The sequence below is a fragment of the Heterocephalus glaber genome, unplaced genomic scaffold (genome assembly GCF_053883595.1).
Source record: "Heterocephalus glaber isolate CG9 unplaced genomic scaffold, H.glaber_assembly_v1.0 deba00000738, whole genome shotgun sequence".
In the NCBI taxonomy this organism is placed as follows: Eukaryota; Metazoa; Chordata; class Mammalia; order Rodentia; family Bathyergidae; genus Heterocephalus; species Heterocephalus glaber.
The window spans coordinates 2,134,305-2,155,214 of record NW_028258161.1 but is presented as its reverse complement, the minus strand read 5'-3'; the positions used below and the strand labels follow the sequence as shown (position 1 = coordinate 2,155,214).

At 49.1% G+C, this 20,910-nt stretch overlaps 1 protein-coding gene and 1 long non-coding RNA gene across 3 annotated transcripts in view; one reads left to right on the top strand and one right to left on the bottom strand.

The window, feature by feature from the left end:
• The window catches only part of LOC101719925 (uncharacterized), a 142,376-nt gene extending 139,348 nt beyond the window's left edge, over nucleotides 1–3,028 (bottom strand). Inside the window, exon 1 of the long non-coding RNA XR_015449472.1 lies at nucleotides 2,895–3,028. This is a non-coding gene — a long non-coding RNA (uncharacterized LOC101719925). The remainder of the gene's footprint in view (nucleotides 1–2,894) is intronic.
• Nucleotides 2,624–20,910, top strand: part of Fam78b (family with sequence similarity 78 member B) — a 92,845-nt gene continuing 74,558 nt past the window's right edge. Inside the window, exon 1 of one of the 2 annotated variants that reach the window (XM_021244702.2) lies at nucleotides 2,624–2,963. In XM_021244702.2, the coding sequence (XP_021100361.1) occupies nucleotides 2,701–2,963 (263 nt within the window). In that variant the 5' untranslated portion in view covers nucleotides 2,624–2,700. The remainder of the gene's footprint in view (nucleotides 2,964–20,910) is intronic. The other variant, XM_004865190.3, reaches the window with a different exon arrangement.

Sequence of the window (20,910 nt, the reverse complement as noted above, 5' to 3'; positions counted from 1 at the left end):
GTAATCAAGTAAATCAAATTTACCTCTTAAATGACTCCCAAATCTAGCCAGGCCTCTCCAGTCCCACAGTATTAACCTAGTTCAAGGACAAATCATCTGTACAAGACCCTGAAATCCCACCTTTTCTGTTCTCCACCCTGACAGAGTGAGCCTTCTCTAAATGCAAATCTTGATTTCATTGGCTTCCACTGAAGATCAAGCTCTAGGCCTGTCAAAAACTAGCTCTTGCACAGTGATTCTGATGCCCATGGTCCATATATACTTTCAGAAATGCCTTGACTTATACCTCATAGCATTTTGCACTTGCCAAACTGTCATTCTACCCTGCCTTTTAACCCTTCTCTTCTTGGCAAGTTGGATCCTCAAATGTCACGGCTTCACGGGTAAATCTCAGTTGCTCTCTTGCCTTGCAAGAAACACTAGCACTGGATACTATGCCAGAGTTGACTGTAACAACTTGTTAGCAGATTTATTTTCTCCAGTGATCCACAGTGCTCTCGTTCGGCTTTGAATCCCTAGTACCAGCCACAATGGCTGGCTCCGGCCAGGCAGTCAGTAAGTGTTTGCTGAGTGAAAGGACTAGTTATTGAGCTCTGTGGCTACATGATAAAATAGGAAGCATGCCATCAAAGGGGAAAATTGCTTTCTTGCTAACTATAAAGTGAACCAAGTTGTCAGAAAAGTTAAAACAAGGATGAAAAGTCCTTTTAGATCTCAACCAATTTTTTAAATTACTCATCACATCTGTCCTAGCTAAAGACTAAGTCTATCAGCCTCCTGCACACTGGGAGTATTTCACACTGAGGCACCACGTCCAGAAAATGTTCAGTGATCATGGAAGAAACACAAAGAAGCTACTGGCCTTAATAATACAAATGAAAGAAGATGCCCAGTAAGAGCATCTGTTAAATGTACATCTTGTTTTGGAACATTAGACAGCAATAACAGACACATGACAGTGGTCATATTGTACACAATGAATATCCAGTATTTTGGTGGCAGCTTTAGGAGGCAACTGCAGCCAAGTTGCTCTTTCTTTGATCGTTTGTTTGTTCATTCATTCACAGACAACTGTTGAGCAGTCCCTACGTGCCATCATATCCCTATGTGTCCCTATGCAGCATTATGGAAAAACGAAGAGAAAAACACATCCCTAAGAGTCCAGGCTGAGAGGTAAATGGATTATCACAAATGGTATTCTGAATTTTTATTACTATTAATCCTACCTGGTTCCTAGAAACATCCTCAAGTTCTTCTTTGTACCTAGCAGGCTCTGGGTAACCTCATGAAAGCTGGTAAGCACTCAAACCCAGCTAGATGATCGAGGAAGGCACGTCTTGTCTCAGAATGCAGAGACATTCAAAATGCAGTGGTTTCTAATTGTTTTTTCAAAAATAAATTTTCATTCGTACATGTTTTTTTGAGGGTGTGTTTCTAAAGAGCAAAAGACTTAGACATGGGCAGGCCATGAGTAAAAGGTGAGTTCGTGCCTCAAAACTGGCATTTCGGAGGCTGTCGAGTTAAGGGACTAAGGGATTGTTCAGATACTCTCACTATCCAGTGTTAGAAATGAAAGCTTTCAGAGCCAAGCCAGTTAGGGAAGGGGTAAATCCATCGCATCCTGCTACTGCTGTTGCCGGCACTCCAGCCTTCCCCACAACAGGACGCCAGGGGAGCTTAAGTCCCTCTCTAGTCTAACAAGCTGCATCCTGCATAACGGGGCGCCCTCGACATCCCCTTCTAGGCTTCGGGGTCCCATCCATTCTACACAGCCCAGCACCCTCTCGGCCCCACCCACCACAATGCGCGGGGGCCCGGCCCGGACCCCACTCACACCTCCAGCCCTGAGTGCCACCTCCTAGAGCCCCGCCTCGACCCACGCGTCGGGCCCACCCCGCAGCTAGCGGCCCTTTAAATACCCCCACCCCTACACACCGCCCCCTCCACCCGGACGGCAGCCGGAAAGGGACAAAACTCATGGCGTTCTGCCCGTGTCTTCCGCGCCGCGCGTCCCGGTCAGCCCCAGCCCGTGGGGCCCTCCGCCCCGGGCCTCCGCCCCATAGCGCCCTCCAGCGCCCCCCAGGCCCGGGCGGCCCGGCTGAGGAGCGTCCGCGAGGTCCGGCTGCGGGGCGGGGCCGGCGGGAGCTCGTTCTCCGCCGCCGCCCGCTCGCCTGCCGCTGGGTGCGCTGCTCGCGGGGGGCAGCCGCGGTGCAGAGGTTCATGCAGCGGCGGCGGGCGGCGGCGGAGGCAGACAGAGCGGGCGCTGCCGCCGCCGCCCTCCCCCGGCTCCATGCCGCCGCCGCCTCCTCCTCCTCTCCGGCGAGGGGCGGGGGGCTCCGGCCCGGGGTGGGCACCCGTACTCGCAGCGCTGCTCCCCTCCCGGCCCTCCGCCCCGGCGCTGGAGCCGGCGAGGGCGCCCGCCGCCTGCTAGGAGCGCACGCTGGGCGCGCCCTGCCGGAGCGCGGGGGCGGGCGGGGGCGGGCGTCGGGGCGGCTGGGACCCCACGCGGCGTGGGCTGCGGGAGGAGGGGGCTTCCCCCGAGGATGCCCGGCGGCGGCGGCGGCTCGCGGCTCCGAGGCGCGAGCTGAGTCCCGGGAGCGAGCGGCGCGCGTCGCCATGCCGGCGTGAGGGGCGCCCCCGGCTGCCCGCGCGGGTCCCCGCGCTGCCCCACGCCGCGCCGCGCCGGCGCCGGGCGGCAGGATGGGCTGTATCCAAAGCATCACCTGCAAGGCGCGGATCCGGCGCGAGAACATCGTGGTGTACGATGTGTGCGCCACCATCGACCAGTGCCCCACGCGCATCGAGGAGACCTCGCCCATCGTCCTGCGCTACAAGACCCCCTACTTCAAAGCCTCGGCCCGCGTGGTCATGCCCCCCATCCCCCGCCACGAGACCTGGGTCGTGGGCTGGATCCAGGCGTGCAACCAGATGGAGTTCTTCAACACCTACAGCGACCTGGGCATGTAAGCGACCGGAGCGGGTCCCGGCCCGTCTCCGCTCTCCACCCGACCCCTCCCCAGCTGGCTCCCCCGCGCCGCTCCCCATCCTCTCCTCTTTCTAAACCTTTCTCCCGCCTCCCCACCCACCTCCCTCCTCCCTGCGCTTTTGTTTCAGGGACAGGGCGGGTGTAGGGAGGCTCCTCACGGAGGCATTTTTCTCGTGGTTTGCTTCTGACTCCCCAGAAACGTGAGGAGAGCTTTGCGGGGCGGGAAGAACACGACGAGGAGGATTGCAGAGGCAGAGGTGGGGGTGACTGGCTGGCGAGTGCCCTGGGAGTTTTCGGGGCTCCACGTGTTTGCAGGGCTCCCCGAGAAGAGTTTGGGGGAAAGCGTAGGAAGAGGAGTGTGGTGTAGTGCCCGGGCACATGGGCTGTGTCGTGCGCCCTTAGGAGAAGCCCTGGCCCGCTTGGAAGAAGAGCAGGTCCAAGGCGTCGGAGGAGTTGATGGTTCTGCCCTTGTCCCCCGAGCTGGGGAGCCTGCAGGCATCTCCGTCTGGACCCGCTAACCTGACCGGGCCACCAGCCTGGCTCCATGCCCTGAGGACGCGCACTGGGGCGGTGGGGAGCCGGAAAACACCAGGCGCGCGTCCCACCCAAGCAGGGCCGATGGCCTTGTGTGCGCAGCCCTCCGGCGCGGGGCGGGGAGTTCTTACTCTCCACAGAAGGATGAGTTCCTTCTATCTGTCTAGGGTCCTTACTTTTCAAAACTTCCTAATTGAGGCACTGGAAGGAATTCCTCGCGCCCAGCCCACCAGAGATTCCTGTCAAGCTGGGAGCTCTCCAACTTCTTTCAGCAGCGCCGCTCGGTGCGCGTGAGGTTTGGCTGCTGCGGTGGAGACCCAGGATCGCCGTGGCTGCTTAGCCACCAGGGGCCGACAGTCTGCCCTGGAAGCCCAGGCTATGGGCGGTCGTGTCTAAGACTTTTTATTTTAAACTAAATTTTCATAACTCGCCGCCTGCCACCTTTCAGAACTAGACTGAGTAGTTAGTAACTACAATGGTTAAAAGGTCTGGGGCCTGCATTCTACCTGCTGTTACACTGTAGGTCTAGAACACCCTAGTTAGCCTGTAGCCTGTAGGGAAACCCTTTTCCAGAGAGTCAGCCTTATTTCATCACCTAATCTAAAACTCTAGAGCACCCAAGGTTTATCTAATACAGACATGGGGTGGGGGAGTTCTCATTTTAAAAGTTCAAACCATCTTTTCAGCAGCAATTCCCAGGCTTTTTATTGCACTCTGGGAGCATGTAAGTTAACACTAGTCATAGGCGCTAAAAGGAATTTTGACAGCTCATTTTGTTTCCTTTTTCCTCCTAGAATTTGCACTTTTCTCTTTGAGCATAAAAACAGTGCTGTAGAAATCTCATTCCTAGTGAAGAAACATGAATCCCCCGTTCGCAGTATCTCTGCAAACTGTGTGCTTGTCTTTCTGGAAGACAGTTAGATGTGAGAAATGGGACATATTATTTTGAGTGAATCATGCCATTTAATAAGACATACCCTCAAGAGAATGATTATAACTCAACCCATGTGTCTTGAACCTGTTTTTGTTTTTACTTTTCAAAACTTGTTCTTTCCAGCCAAGTCAGAGAAAGCCACAGACCAGGGCAAGGACCTCCCCAAGGTGGCAGTGGGTAACTAAGCTGGGGGACAATCGCCTCTTGGTCTGATAGCCTGAAGCCCCTGGGAGAGGAGGCCAAGTGGGCCTGAGCAGAAGCAGCCTCACTTTTCTCAAGACCGCACAGGGGCTGTCTGTGGTTTCAAATCTCTTGTAAGTCAGTAAATCAGAAACACAAATATATAAATAAGTAGTTCTTTCCATAAGACATGGGATGTCTATTCTGCTTTCAGAGATGTAAACGGATGTGGTGGTGGAACTTCCTTGAGTCTAGAGGAAGTTCTGTCCACATTGGAAACAATGTTTGTGAGCAGCATATTCCCCGACCCCCCACTTATGTTGGGATTTGGAGAGAGGTTCTTTTTTATTGTTTATTTTGTTGTTGTTTTGTTTCCTAAGTGCTACTTTTGATATTTCAAGCTTCCTAGTTTTTGTGTCGTTGGTGCAAGGGGACCAAAAATAGTCCCCAAGAAATCATAAAATGTATTAGTATAGATCTGTATCCAGAATCTTCCTGTCTCTTCACGGTTGAAATAATTGCTGTGTGTTGAAGGCCACTTTGGAGCCCAGATTTTATTGAACCAATTTCCTCAAAATGTTTATGCCCTGAAAACTTTGCCAGGATCTACTTTTTAACGTGAGCTCATATTGCATGAAAGTTCCTGCAGTCCATTGGTTATCATGTCCTATTATGTCCTTGAGTAGTAAGAACACTGCAGGCTGAATCTTCACTCCTTTGCTCTCACATGAAGCATGAGTTGATGAAGGAGTTTGGGTCAGAAAGGTGCTTTTCCAGAATTTTCAAAAGGACTGTGCCTTAGGAAATCCACAGCTTAAAATGACAAGGACCCTCTATTTACAGTGTTAAAAGAAAACATAAACTTTTGTGGTATAAGTGTTAAATATTTCCAAGAAGAGTTAGGCTTCCAGAAGAACATTTGAAATAGTTGATGGCCTTGACAGCTCAATTTGAACTTGAACTCAAGCAACATGGCACTTCCTCAGATGACTGTAGAGGCCAGGCTGGTGAACACTTGCAGCACCTATTTGTGTGTCTTTGGGGAATATCTCTAATGCAGCCTTGAACCAACTATTACACATGTTTACCCTTTGGGGAGAAACGACTGCTGGCTTTTTCTCAATAATCTCACCAACATACCAGTATTTACCAAGTGCCTCTGAGGTATAGGCCACAAAGACAACAATGGAATATGTAGACAGTCTCACTGTTCCCTCACATGCAGGAAAAACCAGTGGTCCCTGGCAGTTTATGGGAAATGCCTGAGAGAGGAGGGGCACCAGACAGGCTTTTCTCAAGGTGAAAAGACTCAAGCTAGTCTTGCCATCCAGCAAGGCAAGGACGGGGGACTAAGTCCAAAGCAGAAAGACAGCAGGTGGTTGGAGAGGGGAAGATAGACGGTGTTTTAAGTTGCCATAACTTGGCTGCAGTGGAGTTTTCAAGGAGAACAACAGATGAGGTCTGAAAGGTAGGTTGAGGGCCGAGGGCAACAATTTAGAAAAGAGAAAGTTAAAGTCAGATATTGACCAGACAGAGTTTGTCTGCAGGCTCTTCTGTGCCTTGTTCCTTCCTTCTGGGTGTGCAGGAGCTTTCCAACAGAGGCAGAAGACTTACGATGAAAAGTTTTGAATGCTGGAGCACAAAGCCCAAGAGGTTTCCTTCGTGAGGTTTAAGCAGGGAATGGGGCTCTTGTGCCAGGGATGAAAGCAATATGCAAGCCATTGCACCTGCCAATTGGGAGAAACTTCAAGTCTCAGCTCACTCCTCGGCTTCCGGAGTCAGCTCATTCCTGTCTCTGCCACTCCTCCAGAGCCAGGGTTACTGAGAATTTGACTGCCCACCCACCTCCATTGCCTGTTTGCTTTGGTCCAAGCTGGTTTCTATCCATTTGGAAACTGCTCTTGCTCAAGTTTGTGATTTCCTTATTGCCAAATCCAGCCGACACTTTTAAAAGACACTAACCTTTCCAGTAATATTCCATGTGGCTTGCAGCTCCCTCTTGCCTTGAATCACCCCCATCTTTTAGCTTCTATGCTATTTTCCCAACTATTCTTCCATTTCTATCTTACCACAAAATGCAGTTCATCAGAATATTTTTCTTCTCATTTTGTGCCCGCTCTGGGCAATTTCATACATCCCAGTGGTAAGAGAGGGCCTGTGGCAGGTGATAGGCAGCCAACGCTAGTCCAGGTGTGTGAGTCTGTGCACAGTGTCCGTTTGGCTGTTAGAAGAGCACCTCAAGCCGAAGGTACCCACACCTGAACTCTCGATGTCCACTGTAGCTCCCACTTAGAATCTGCACCTTTGCCATCCTTTCCTGTCTTAGTAACACCTCCACTCCCTAAACTACTCAAACTGAAACATCGTGTGACACCCCGATTCTTCCCGACATGTTCACTCCATCTTCAGACCCTACAAACCCCGTCTGCAGGAGGCATCTGTAATCCAGCCACCACTTTCCATAATCACACTGCTCCCATCCTGGGACATGGCACCATCTAACACCCACTCCTGCCTGGCCTTTCTAACTGAACTCTTCACCTCTTTGCCCTCCCTCTGGGCTGTTACCCATGCAGCAGGCAGAGTGATAGATTCAAAACATGGATGCTATCTGCCTTTGAACTTTGTACATCTGAATGGTACTATCCAACAGAGCACAGTCACATGTTAGTCTGCTAAAATAATGTTTTGGGGTGTTTTATGGGTATGTCTTCTCTGAACTAAGTGTGAAATTGAGCAGCATCCAGAATAGAAGTGTGTCCAAAATTGTGATTTGAACACTGAAACAAAACAAAACATGGATGTTATCACTTTCTTGCTTAAGCTTTTTAGTGGTTTTCTGTCACAATGGGGATAAAGTTCTAAAATCTCTTCCCATTAAGATTTTCCTTTTTTTTGAAGACAGGATGGTCTCAATAAGTCACTAAGTTTCTGAGTTTCCCCAGGCTGGGCTTGACCTTGCAGTCCTCCTGCCTCAGCCTCCCAGAGTGCTAGGATTTAGGCATGTGTCTTCATACCAGCTTGAATTCTGTTCTTAAGACATGTCACCCTTCTCCCGTTCTTCAAAGGATCCAGCTTTATTCCAACTCAGAACTTTTCCCTTGCTGCTGTTCTCTGTCTGGAATGCTCTTCCTGCCCTATTCTAGACCTAATTTGAGTCTCGTAGAAGCCACCCCAATTTGAATTTTAATTAGGGTCCTCATGCTCTGCTCTTTCATAATGCCCTGTTCTTTTACTTGCTACAGTTAGTGAGGTTATAGTGGTCTAGAATATATGGATGCTGCTAGACTATGAGTGCTGTGGAAGCAGATAGTCTATCCATTTCTCTACTAGCAGGACCTGGACCAGAGCAGATGTTCAATAAATATAATATAACTGGATAAATGAGCCATTTTATGACTTCATATAGTCTGTGTGCTCTTCAACAAATCATCTCTTCAAAGTAGCTTTTCATATTAACCCTAAGCCTACCCCACAAAGCTCTTGAGCTCTTGACACTCCAGTGGTTGCTTAGCGCTAACACATACAGTTTAATGCCACTGTGGTTTTGAGTCCATTTTGTTCTGAATTTCCCTATCAGGTGGTCACCTTCTCAGTGTGCTCTTCCTCCGTCTGCTTGCTGGGCTCTGTATTCTGGGACTGATATGCAGCAGACGCCAAAGCCTCACTCTCATATACCCCTCCTGCCATAAAGTAGCAATCAGTGTCCGCCCAAGGAAACATGATGTCCAAGCCTTATAGCACCATTCTACCTGCATCATATACTCTGCAAGTCCCAGACTTTGCCTGGGAGAGTCATTTCCTCCTGAACTAGTCTTACCTTCTTATTACCGGGTACATGCTGCTGCTGGTCATAAAGCTGCCTCCTTTGGGCATTTTACTCTTCTGGACCAGATCGCCCTGGCTGTCCAGGGGACATGGTGAGTCTCCAGGCCTCTCGACCAGTACTCATGCCCCCATTTCCATCATATGCTTGTCAAGAGGCTCGTGAGTTGGAAAAAGCCAATGCTGCTCCTAACCAGAAACACTGGGGACCCTGGTCTAGAGCATCAGGTGGGAAAGCAGGATCCAATTCCCCGCTACACGTCCTGAGTGCCCTTGAAGAATAGATGCTAACCCTTTTGCCTCTAATCTCTTCCATCTCGGCAAAAGAGGAGCAGCAGAGGATTAACTGGTCTTATCAGAGAAGCATTAAACTCACTGGAGATAAAGCACAAATCCAGAGTCTGAGGGGGCTAGAGGGACAGGGAAAGAGACAAATGGTTAGGGGAGGGGTAGAAGGAAAGAAACAGGGAACAAATAAGGTGGCTTGTGTGGCCTGGCATGCCAGTCTGCAGCTGCACTGGCACTGAATGGATTGGGGAAAGCAGGGACATGAGGTGAGCTAAGAGGGCATTAGACTGCAAGGTACCGGTGACCTTCTGCAGTGTCGTGGGGCCAAATGCCATGTTTGGGGCTGTGTTTGCAGGGGTGTCAGGTTCCAGGTTAAGAACGATGACTGCCAGTTGATTGAGGAAAGGCAAAATCTGGTATGGCATACAGGGTTCCAAATACCCCACGCCCCCTTTCCTCTCACTGTGTGTACTCCGATCTCATCTGACCCGACCATCCCGGGAGGCTTGTACTATTATCATCCGCTCTTACTGAGGCTCAGCAGGTCAGAGGACTTGCCTGAGGCAGACATCTAGTAAGCGGCCACACTGGGACTGTAAGCCTTGCCTTCTGACCCTGTGTCCTGCTCTGCTCTGCACAGCTGCAGTTTGACCTATGATGGGGACAGGACAACCCTTCATTCATACCAGCAGCAGAAAATCTGGCCGAATATCCCTTGTCTGAAATGCTCAGATGAGGGAGTGTTTTGTTTTTGTCTTGTTATTGTTGGAACAGTTGTGTGTTTGAGTGGGGCGTGAGACCCGAGTCTCAGCGCGAAATTCATTTATGTTTTAGGCTGTTTGTAGAGGCATAATTTTAAGAAAACTTTAAACATTATTTTTAGTGTGCCTGCATGTCAACTGTATAAGGCATGTACAGAATTTCCATTTCAGGTATCACATTGGTGGAGCTTGAAAATTTTTGAATGTTGGGGCATCTCAGATTTGGGTTTTCATGGTCACTTAACTTACAGTTATCACTGTTGTGACCATAGTCTTCGGCTTGTTGGAAAGTTCGTAGTTGACCAGAGGCCCTACATGGGTGACTCTGTAGCTTCCTTCTTACCAGTGTCCTCCCCTTGTACACTGTTGGTTCACTAAGGAGAAAAGCTGTCATAGTTCATGGTGCCATGGTTTCTCTTGGGTTGCTACTGAACAGGAAGTGGCTGTAGTTTAGAAATGGGTTATGATGGACTTCTTGAGATAACAGGAAATTAGCGATGGCAGAGCCTTCTGGTGAACACTCACCTAGAGGCAGAGCCCAGGTGGCTGTGCTGAGGTCCCTGGGAGGGTTGGAGCCTGCACACCTGCGGCAGAGATGCCCCGGTTTTGGATGGTGCCCCGAGTGAGGAGTCATGGGGCAAAGTGCCTCACATTCTCACCAGTGCAGATCAGTGTGGTATTTAGGATAGTTCTGGAGTTGTCATGGATTTCAGTAGAAGGGGGTGACTGTGCATGTGATGCAAGAGTTGTCCCCATCCGGGAACGCCCAGGGAACCTGGAAGGTGCTGCTTGGCAGGGAGAACACGTGAGCATACATTAAAGTTGTATGCTCCTTCCATCCTGCTGGGTGCCCTGCAAACATGGTCTCATGGAGATCTGACCACGAGGTTCAACAGGCTCAGCACCTGGCAGCACAGCTAAGAGTCTGTTTCTCATGGACAGTCTCACCTCCCAGGAAGGAGGCCCTGTGAACTTGCTTGCAAAATAAAGGTAATGAACTTAGCTGTACCATTTTTCTTTAATTTGCTTATTTCCTCACTGCTTGGAATTGAGCTCTGACATCACGAATGTGAAACTCTGCAAATTTCCCTGAGAGGGGCATTGTTGATTAGCAGTAAGAGCTGCAGCTTTTTGGGAGAGTGGGAGCAAAGGCCACTAGAAATGACACCCATCTGTGCTGAGGAGCTCATTCTCTGGGAGCAGGGTGCTGTGTCCCAACTGGCTGGGCTGGGCTGCAGGCTGTAGCCCTGTTCCCACCCCTCTGGGAGCCCTCCTATGGCCATACCTCAGCCCTGAAAGGCAGCCCTGGGTCCTAGCGGACAGTCACCACTCAGGCACTGCCTTTGGAGCTCTGTTTTTCTCTCCAGCTCTTTGGGTGGATGACTAGGAGGACAAAGAGAGCTAGGATTTCCTTCTGGTAGTGGAAGACACCCTTGGCTCTACCGTCGACTCTTTGGATATATTTCTGGCTCCCTAGAACTCTTGTTCTCTCCTTTCGTCCAGGCCCCCAGACCACCACATTAGCTGCACGGACCCTGCTCCCTCCTTAGGTTCTGGGATGCGCCAATTGGAGCTGTTCACCATGTAGTTGAAATCTTGCTGCGGGCTCTTTAGTCAGAAGACCTGGGTTCCTGTGCCAGCTCTGTGACCTTTGGCAGGTCTCATAACAACTCAGTGTCTAGTTTGCCTCTACATAAAGGGCAGTAATAAGATCTATTCTGTTTCCTGCAAGATTAACTGTAATGTGCAGTTATTTTGATTATCACAGAGCTTGTTACTAGAGGGTGACTATGGATCAGCTTTAAGGAACAGGGAGGTTATAGCTTGGCCCTATGGCTTCCTTAGGCAGAGAAGCTTGCAGACACTGGAGAGGGTCTGTGGCATGCAGTTTCTTCCCCCACCGCCAAAAAAGCCTCACTGGGAGCTGAGAGGGAAGAGAAGGGCTTGCTTTGCATCTATGGAGCCAGGGCCGTTCTCCCCTCATACAAGGAGAGAGTGAGGGAGCGTCCCCATCCCACCCACCCGGGACTCCCCTCCCAGCTTTCCTCTGGCTGCTCCTAATCCCTGGGCGTGATACCTACAACTTAGCTGCATCTTCCCTCGGTGACAATATCAATCAGGCCTTGGAAGGCGCTACATTGTACCCAGGGCAAGGACTTGGGACAGGGCCATACTAGAGCTTGTAACCCACAGTATTCATGTTTAGGCAAGTCGTGGAGGTTTTTGCTCAAGGGGACAGATGAGAGCAACATCTGAAATCATTTGTGTCCAAAACTATTTTTAATGTATTTTATGCTTTCCAAGTCCCTTTCACAATTTTGTCTCTTTGTAAGAGGACCTCACATAATTAACCACACGATTATCGTGAAACACATTTAGGACAGTGGTTGTTCTCCATTTTAGACAAGCAAGCTGAGGCCCAAAGAGATTAAATAATGTGCTCAGGGTCATTCAGGCAAACACTGGTAGCATCAGGCCTAGTGCCTGGGCCTCCTACCTCCTGCTCCAGTGCCCTCCTATACCAAGAGCATGGTCAGCCAAGCAGGGACGGGTGTTGGGAGCACAGAGCTGTCTCTGTTCATGAGCCCTCTGGATCAGCCAGCATGTAGGCACCTTTAGAGACATCATTTATGGCTTTTGAAGACAACAGAGGGAAGATAGGACCATCTAAATGTGTTTAAACCAAAAGGAAATTTTCAGGCTGTCAAATTAAGACAAAATAAATAAGGCCATGTGCCATGTGCCATCTGATGGCCCATCAGTGGGGCCACTGTGTCAGTCTCATCTCGGAAGCCTCTGCTGGCCATGCTCCTGGGGCCTGACCTTTCCTAGCTGGCATGTGTGCCCATGTCAGGCTGAGGCCCTTGAAATCTGTCAGAGGCCTGGCTAATGGGAAGCAGTAAATCGACTTCCTCACTCAGCAGTCTCCGCAGCATCCTAAAGGGGCAGACAGGCCAGCACTGCCTATATGGGTGGTGGCAAGGACAGGCTGAGAGCTGCCAGCAACAGGCAAATTAGAGGTTGCTTTGCTCTGCATTTGTGGGGAGGAAGAGGTCAGGAACTGGGATGTGTGGGGAGAGGCTGGCAGGATCTTGGACATGCTGGTCTGTGAGGGCAGGACCTTCCTTGTCCTGAGAGCCATGCCATTGAGCCACCTCTCCAAAATGGCAGCCTCCACACCTGAGCTGGGGCAGTCCCTTCAGAAACAGATTTTTAAAAATGTCTCAACTGCAGTGATAGTTGTCAAATGGCTCCAAGCTTGAATTTTACACTACTCGAACAGTGAAGTTTGAAAAAAAACTCTTCTCTTCTTGGTGTTGGTAACTTTGCTCATGGTGGTACTGACAGACTGACTTGAAAAAATTCCGTATGGGCTGGGAGTGAGTCACGTCCCTGTCGCATCTCACCACGGACGCAAAGGGGTGGCGCTTCAGTCTCAGTGCTGCTCTCGCCCAGACAACATTTAGCACTTGTGTTCGTGCGTTAGAACAGTTGTCACATTGTACTGCTGCCTTTTTTTCGCTTTATTTTCGTGAAATATCATAACGATGGCTCCAAAGAAAGTTAGTGATACCAGCAGTAAAGCTAAAAGGAAAACTATGTGAACCATGGTAGACTTAAAGAAAGAAATCATTGCAAAATTTGTTAAATGTCTTGGAAAAATGAATTTATAAGTGTAATTTTGGGGGCCTCAGAACCAATTATTTGGTTTTCCATTATTTCTTATGGGAAAAATATGTTCAGTTCTCAAACTTTTCAGTGTTCAACCATAAATTTAGCACAAATTAAGTTCAGCAATGGAGGTATCACTGTATCTGAAAATCTGTTCTGAACTTCCACGAGTCATTTTCACTTTTTTTTTTTTTTTTTTTTTGGTGAGGGTAAGAGATTTATGCCACCAAACTAAACCCCAGTTCCTACTGAAGAGATTTTTCTTGGCCTTCAGAAACGAGGAGCTTGTCTTTTGGGGGGACACCTGTACTCCCTGGGTGATGGGTGGGCATTGTTCTGCTGATGTTGCCCCATGGAATCATTGGCAAATTAATGCTTCTAACAGTAAAACTATCTGTTGAGCACTTAATTGGTGCCACGTACCCCCTGTGCATGGTCCAGGAAGTAGGTACTACCATTATTTCCTCACATTAGAGATAATGCGACTGAGGCCAGAAGAGGTTGGGTCGCATGCCCAGCGTTACCTAGCTAATTAGTGACAGCTGGATTTAGAAACCAGATCAGACTAATTCCACTGACTCCTTATGATGTTGTACTGCCTCATAAGGGTTTAACGAGTGAATGCGCCAGTGGATGAATGGCTAGGGAGACTACCTGGTGTTTGCTTTTGTCCTTGCCGAGGAGATCTGGGGAACGAAGGGTTTAAATCAAATTGGAAATGACCAGCCTCCTCACCTCCCAGCTGCCTGGCTCACCCAGCTGGTCAGGATCTGATACTAATGAGACCAGGGTCTTAGGATCATGCCCAAGGGACTGTCTGAGTGCCCAAGTCAGTACTCTCTGCCCTTGCAGCACCTCCACCAGTGACTGCTGCTAGCCCACAGTCACAGCAGGGTTTAAAAGCAGAGAAGGAGCTCAGAAGGTGCCAGTGGTAGGTCTGCAGAATCATCCTGGACTCACTGGGTGTTAGGTGCATAGAAAATCCTCTGGCCCAACTGCCTACTTTGCAGGTGGAGACGCTGCACACAAGTGAGAGAACCAGGACTCAGCCCTGAGTCCATGCAGCTTCACAGCCAGTGATCTTCACCACGGCTCACTCCGTGGGTCAGGCCGGAAGGCGCCCCAGTCTGTGGAGCAGCAGTCAGTGGTCACCATCTCCTGTTTTCCATCCCTGTCCCTACCTTGCTTGCTAAGAGTCCGGGTCTTCGGGCAGAGACGGCCACCTGCCTGAGAGGAGGGTGCAGCACAGAGCGCAGGCAGAGCCAGTCCCTTGGCAGCACAGAGAGGGGCGCAGATCAGCCCGAAGGAGATGGGAGACCAGCCTGTTCCCAGCGTCCCCAGCTGTGATGAACAAGCCAGAAAAGAGAGGGTCTCCCCAGAGACACGCATCACAGATGGCAGGAAATGGGAGGGCTTGGCAGCCGAGGGAGGAGGGATGTGTGGAGAAACTGATTCAGCTGGGATGCCCCACCACCCAGTCCCCTGTTCTCCACCCCTCCTACCCTCCCACACAGCCCAGGTGCCCATGGCAGGCATGGGCCTCCTGGCCCGCTGCCCACAGAAGGCGTGGTATCATCCTAGCCCCTGGCGGCTCCGGAGGAAACAAGATCCAAGTGGTGTCAAAGATGACAGATTGTGAGGGTGACAGGGGCCCTCCCCTGACAGCAAGGCTCAGCTGGGAGGCCCCAGAGAGCAGAGCAGATGGGGGAAGTCTGAGAGGGGTGTCCTAGCCGCCTGAGGACTCTGTCTCTGTTATGGCTTCTAGTTGAGTTTCACTCTTTTTTTGTTTGTTTGTTTTTTGTTGGGTTTTTTGCTTTCTTTCTTTTTTGTTAAGGAGGCAGTTTAGCATCAAGCTGGTCTGATTGTGCTGTGTCTGCTTTACTGTAAAGGAGGAGCAGACGAGAACAGGTCCAGCCACCCCACATTTTGCCTTGCCCTCACTGGGATTTGAGGCAGGTACAGAGAAAGGACTGCAAAGAGATGCAGTACCTCTGAGCAGCCTGCCACTGCTCCTGGCTGTGTGACCACAATGGTCTTTGTATCACTCCAGGCTGCCACTCATTAAGATGACTAGAAATCCAGGGTGATGGATTTCCAAGGCCCTGTTCCAGCTTTGCTTTCCGTCAGAAAACCTGCCCTAGTTCCTGCCATCTCTGGAGGCCTCTGTGGAGGAGGAGGAGGGGGGGGGGGGAGGGAGGAAGGAAGAGAGGGATGGGGAGGGGAGAGGGAGGGGCACGGGAGTGGGGGGGGAGGTGGGGGTCGGCAGCATCTTGACAGTTCCTGCCCACCTTGGGCCCTCCCTCTCACGCCACTTGCTTGGCATGGCCCTTTCAATCCTGTCACTGTCAGGGCTCTTGATGCCTGTCTGATCAGCAGTCAGTGCCTGGCTCTTCAGTGTTGTCAGGCTCCTGTCTGCCTTTTGGGCCAAATCTATTGCTGGTACAGTCTCTGTGTCTATCCCAATAGTTACCTGCCTGCTTTTGGAATCTCTGCTTTTCTTGGGCCAGTCATCCTTTAAGGCTGCTGAGCTTTAGTCAGATGTTTGCCCCCAGGCCCTTGTTCTCATGGATCCTCCACCTTGTAATTGATTCCCTGTCTGGGGTTCACCCTAGTTGGAGAGACGAACACAGAGGGAGACACAGCTGGAAGACAGTGCCGGCCCCCATCCTAGGAGCAAAATCACCACCCTTTTCCTGAGAGCCAGAGCCACTCTGTCTTCCATGGTCCCTCCAAGTCTGGCCTGGCAGCTTCTCACAAGTAGGTTTTCAAAAGAAGATCCACTTGTGGGTGATCTTTAGAGAAAAGTACTTGTGACTTAAAAGGACATCTAAACTGTAGTTCTAGCTGTCTAGTGAGGAAGCCCAAACACAGTTCAGACCAGAGCATTGAAGATTTTGCTAAGCAGGTGGAATCTAGAATCCAGGGAGGGTACAGGGAAAGGGGAGATTGATTCAGCAAGCACTGAAGGCCATTTCATTCAAAGTGAGCCTGTAGGAAAGAGTGAGTACAAAAGAAGTTGAAGAACATAATTTACTGCCCTTATCTTCTTGGTACCATTAGAAAGGCCCTAATATCAAGAGCAGATCCTGAGATATGAAAGAGGATAATTAATGGGGAGCAGTCAGAGCCAAGGGGAGTCACAGTCAGCCTGCCTGACAAAGCTACACAAACTCTTGACCTTTTGTCCTGTCTTGCCAGGTGTGAAACTGGGAAGCCCAAGCAGAGTGGGTGGCTGCTCTCATCAGTATTCCTGGTATCCAGGAACAGCTGCCTCCCATAGCCTAGTCTGCTGCAAAGCTCCCTGGGGAGCTGTCTCCAGTCTTGGGATGAGGGCACGGCTTCAGCTCTTAAAGGAGTTCCTGAGAGGGAAGGCGGGGTGGGAGCCAGGAGACTGGAGTGGGCTTCTGCACCCTGGGTGGGCCTCCTTCACTGGCCAGTGCCTGAGCTTCTGGGCTCCTCAGACTTCTCTGAGAGAGGGTGTCCTTTGAGAATCAGAATACCTGAGTATTCTGAGTACCTGTGGATGTGTTCCATCACAAGAGAAAGGACTTTCAGAGATGGAACTGTTGCATAAGTAGACCGCATGTCAGACCCAAAGGAAAGTTGACTGAGAAGAGCCACATGTGGACTTGGGGGTAAAGGGCCCCTGTCTCCCACAGGAACTACTGAGCCCTCAAAGATGAATAGAAGGGGAGAAGTAGCATTTGTCTGCATCGTAAAGCTCCTGTGGAAAGCCTTCCTGTTGACTTTCAACCTTAGGACTTGTGCATAGTTACTTTTTTTCTAAAGCAGCAAATTCTCTGTAGCCAAGTCATTGAATAGTTGAGTGGGCTGGCACTTGAGGCAGAGTCACTTGGAAGCAGCCAACCTGGGGATTGTGAGCACCCAGAACCCAGGATGGTTTCTTCTCCACTTACTCTGCATTTTATGTTAGTGACTTTAGGCTCCAGATTAAGGACTCACAGGCCAGTGGTCCACACAACTTCCTCCTGGAAGAACCTTCCACAGGTGCACAAGTTCCCACTAGAACAGGGCTACTTCCGGTCCAGAATGCAGGAACAGTCAAGGCTTCCTTCTGAGAGGGAAATCCCTATTAGGGTGCTGAGAGGTCCCTGTCAAGTTACCATCAGCGACTAGTGCTTCCTATAACTATGACTTTCTACAAAAAGGAAATCATTTGGAATGTTTTCATGCCATCCTCAAAAATCAAGGAAACTGAAAAATATTCTGTTAGAAACACTGGCGGTTAAACTGAAGCAGAATAACCAGAGAGAAAGAAGTAGGTGGGATAGTTGGGCTGTCTTCAAGAGCTGAGAGTATCCAGAATTCAAAAGCAAGATGAATTTATAGAGTAATGTTGAACACCTGACCTGTTACAATTCTACATGCAGTTGTTTCCAGTCTCAAATTCTGCTGCTTCTCTGATACCATCCCACGTGACACAGCACAGAGCTGAGATAAATCTCCCTGGCCTGCAGCTCCCTGGTGAAATTAACTTCCATACTAGATCACGGTCTCAGTTCTGGGCCATATCATCCAACTGTACATGGTTCTGATTTGCTTTTATGTGTGATTTAAAGGAATCTGTATTTCTTATGTGCATAGGATCAAGCTTATTAATTGTGTTATGCAAATTATTCTATATTTTTGATAATTTTTACCTACTTGATCTATCAATTATTGAGCAGGTCTGTTGGAATCTCGCTCTATATTAGTGTGTTTATAATTTTCCTCGCAGTTCTTTCAGTGTTTGCTTTACGCATTTTGAGACTGAGCCTGTTTAACCTCTTGAGTTTTCAGTTTGCTCTTCATTTTTGACACGTAGGGATTTATTTTGCAAACTAAAAATGTACATTCAAGAATAAATTTGTTAGTAGGGATTCTTCCAATGTATTTTGCTTATTATTGTTTGCTTACTAGATTTGTCTGTTCCTTGCTTATAAACAGAAGTAGTGGCTACTTTTAGTGGCTACTCTTTCTGATTTGAGAGAATGTCTTTCAAAGAAAGTTGCCTGTCCAGCCAAAGCTCTTTGATTAAAAGAAAAGAAGAACTGAGGTTTCTTTGCGCTCTGCTGCCAGGGGTTAAGAGAACTGCCAGGACCCTGTGAGGTTTTGAGGGCCAAGGCCAAGGCCAGGAAGTGCAGGAAGTGACCCACTGTGCTTGTGGGCACAGCCAGGGTACTGCTGCCTCAGCAGACTTGGTCCCTCTGAGGTGCCCTGCAGGGTTCCCTGAATGAGTAGGCCTTTGTTATCTACCTGTGCAGCCCCTTGACTTTTCCCCAACAAGCCAGAAGTTTCTTCCAGGAGGAAGCTGCATCCCTAAGGTGCCTCAAGGCCCTCCTGAAGCACAGCCCTCTGCAGTGCCCCCATCTGAGAATCACAGTAGCTGGCTCCAAGTTTTCCTGCACCTGTTCCCCGGCCTTACCCCCAGGGCTCCCTTTGCACTGTCCTTTGGCTTTGGCGGGCAGTAGCTTGTCTGCTTCCTTCTCATCCAGATGGCTCTGAAAAACACCAGCAGAAGGTGGGGAGGTGGCAGGTGGAACCAGGAAGTAAAGTGTCTGGCATTTAGAGGGTACCCAGGGACCCCCAAGAAGGCAGGCGTACCTTGGTCACCTGGGCGTGGGGGTGGGGGTGGGGCATGGGGGTTCCCTATGTTGAGCCGTTCGGGGGTACAGAGATCTCAGAGTGGTCAGGTCACATGAACCCAGAATCTGCAGCAAAGGACTCCGCTAGAATTGCAGCAGTGATGGAAACGCTTCCATGTGCGTTACTTCTGCGGCCCCTCACACCCACTCTTAGAGCTGACATTGTTCCCTGTGGAACAAGTCGGAGAACAAAGGCTTGGGAGCTGAGCTGATTTGGCAGATTTGCACAGCTAGGAAGTGGCCACCTCACCATGTAGTTCCAGATTCATTGCTCCCTTGAAGAGGCTGATGGGTACTGGGAAAAAGAGAAAGTGATAGAACCTCAGAAGCCGAGGGCTTGGAGATCCCAGTCCAACTCCTTTATTTATTGCAGGTGAGAAACATGTAAATGGAATGGGCTGAGTTCCTCTAAAAAGCTAAGAGACCTGTAGAGGGTTGAGTTTATTTTAAAATCTCTTGTTTTTAAGTAACATTTTATTCAACAAATTTAATTTTTATGAATGCATTTCTATGAGAAACTCACTGTGTAGTGGAATACAGTCAACAGGAATGACAGTTCCCAGCCGAATCCTTCATTTCCATTTACAGTGGACCCCTGACTTACAAACTTGATCAGTTCCCAGGGGCTGGTTGTAATTCAAGTTGGTTGTAAGTCAACACAGCTGAGATCTGGATATTTACCTGGGTATATGGTATTGATAACAAGAGGCAGATGAATCTTTCATTAACCTAATCAAGTTGTTTGTATGTCAGGCCCGTGATAACTTGAGAGTCCATTGTAGTTCCCATTGGGAATCTGAGTTGCACACACCCACCTTCCCAACTGTTGGGTAAATTCTTTCCTTATCCAGATATTCATCACCTACTAGGCACAAGATAAATAGGGGATGCTAGGTATTCACACAAATTATAACCACTTAAAGTTCATTTAAATTTGTATTCCATTTCATGCATTATGAAACTAAGGCTGTTGAAAAAAAAAAAACATATAACTTGCCCACACTTATGGTGCTAGCATCAGAACTTAACACCAGGTTCAAAGATTCCCAAATCTGTGCTTCTGACACAGATGTATACAGAAGAAACTTCATCATGCATACAGATATTTCATCTAAAAAAGAAAAATGTGCCTTAGATTCTAAGCAGGAATTGAGAAAAGCTATCAACAGGAAATGATTGGAACTTCTCAAACAAAGCTGCGGTAGACATTTAACCAAACTGCAGCTGTATGATAGATACTTTGAGATTTTATCTGTAAGCCAAAAACTCTAAAATACATTATCAGAGAATTGGATTCTTTGAGTCACCAGCCCTCGGGGCCCCTCACAGCTAGAGAACCATTGTTACCATTCAACTTAGAAGGTAGCTCAACAGATGGGTCATAACACAGAGGAGAAGAGCGTGAGATTCAGAAGCCACTGGCCACCAAAACTTCATTCTCCTTGACTTCTCCTTGATGGGAGACAACATATGAAAAAAAGTGGACTCGAGAACCTTAGTACATAGGTTCAAATCTTGTCGCCACTACTTAATAGCTGAGTGACTTCAGGCAGATTAACCTGTCTACCTCTGCTTACCCACCTCTAAGAAAGGGTAATACTTGTCCTACTTCATAAAGTTCTTAAGATTAAATGAGTCAACATTTATAAAGTGCTTAAAATAGCCTGGAGCACTGCAGGCACAACGTTTATGTTAAATTCCTTAAAAATGGATGAATGAACAAATAACAGAATGGACAAATATTTATTGAATATCTGGAATGTGCCAGAAACTGTGCTAGAAAATTAATCATAGTATGAAAAAAAGTGTGATTGTGTTAAGCCCTTTTGTACAGCAGAGCCCGCCAGGTGGTGTTTGTTTGGTAAGCACCCCGGTGCTCAGTACTGTGCCGAGTCCACTGTGAGCTTCCTGATCAGGGAGGCAAGGAAACCAAATAGACCCTTAAGACCTTGACAACACCGTACGTTGCCTTTTTATCCAGCCTGCTCCAGGTAGAATTGTGCCAGTGGCTGGAAGCGTCCTTAGTGGTTCACCCTTGGTCATCCTTCAGTCTCTGTTCCCAGAGAAGGCCTGGCCTGAGCTGTC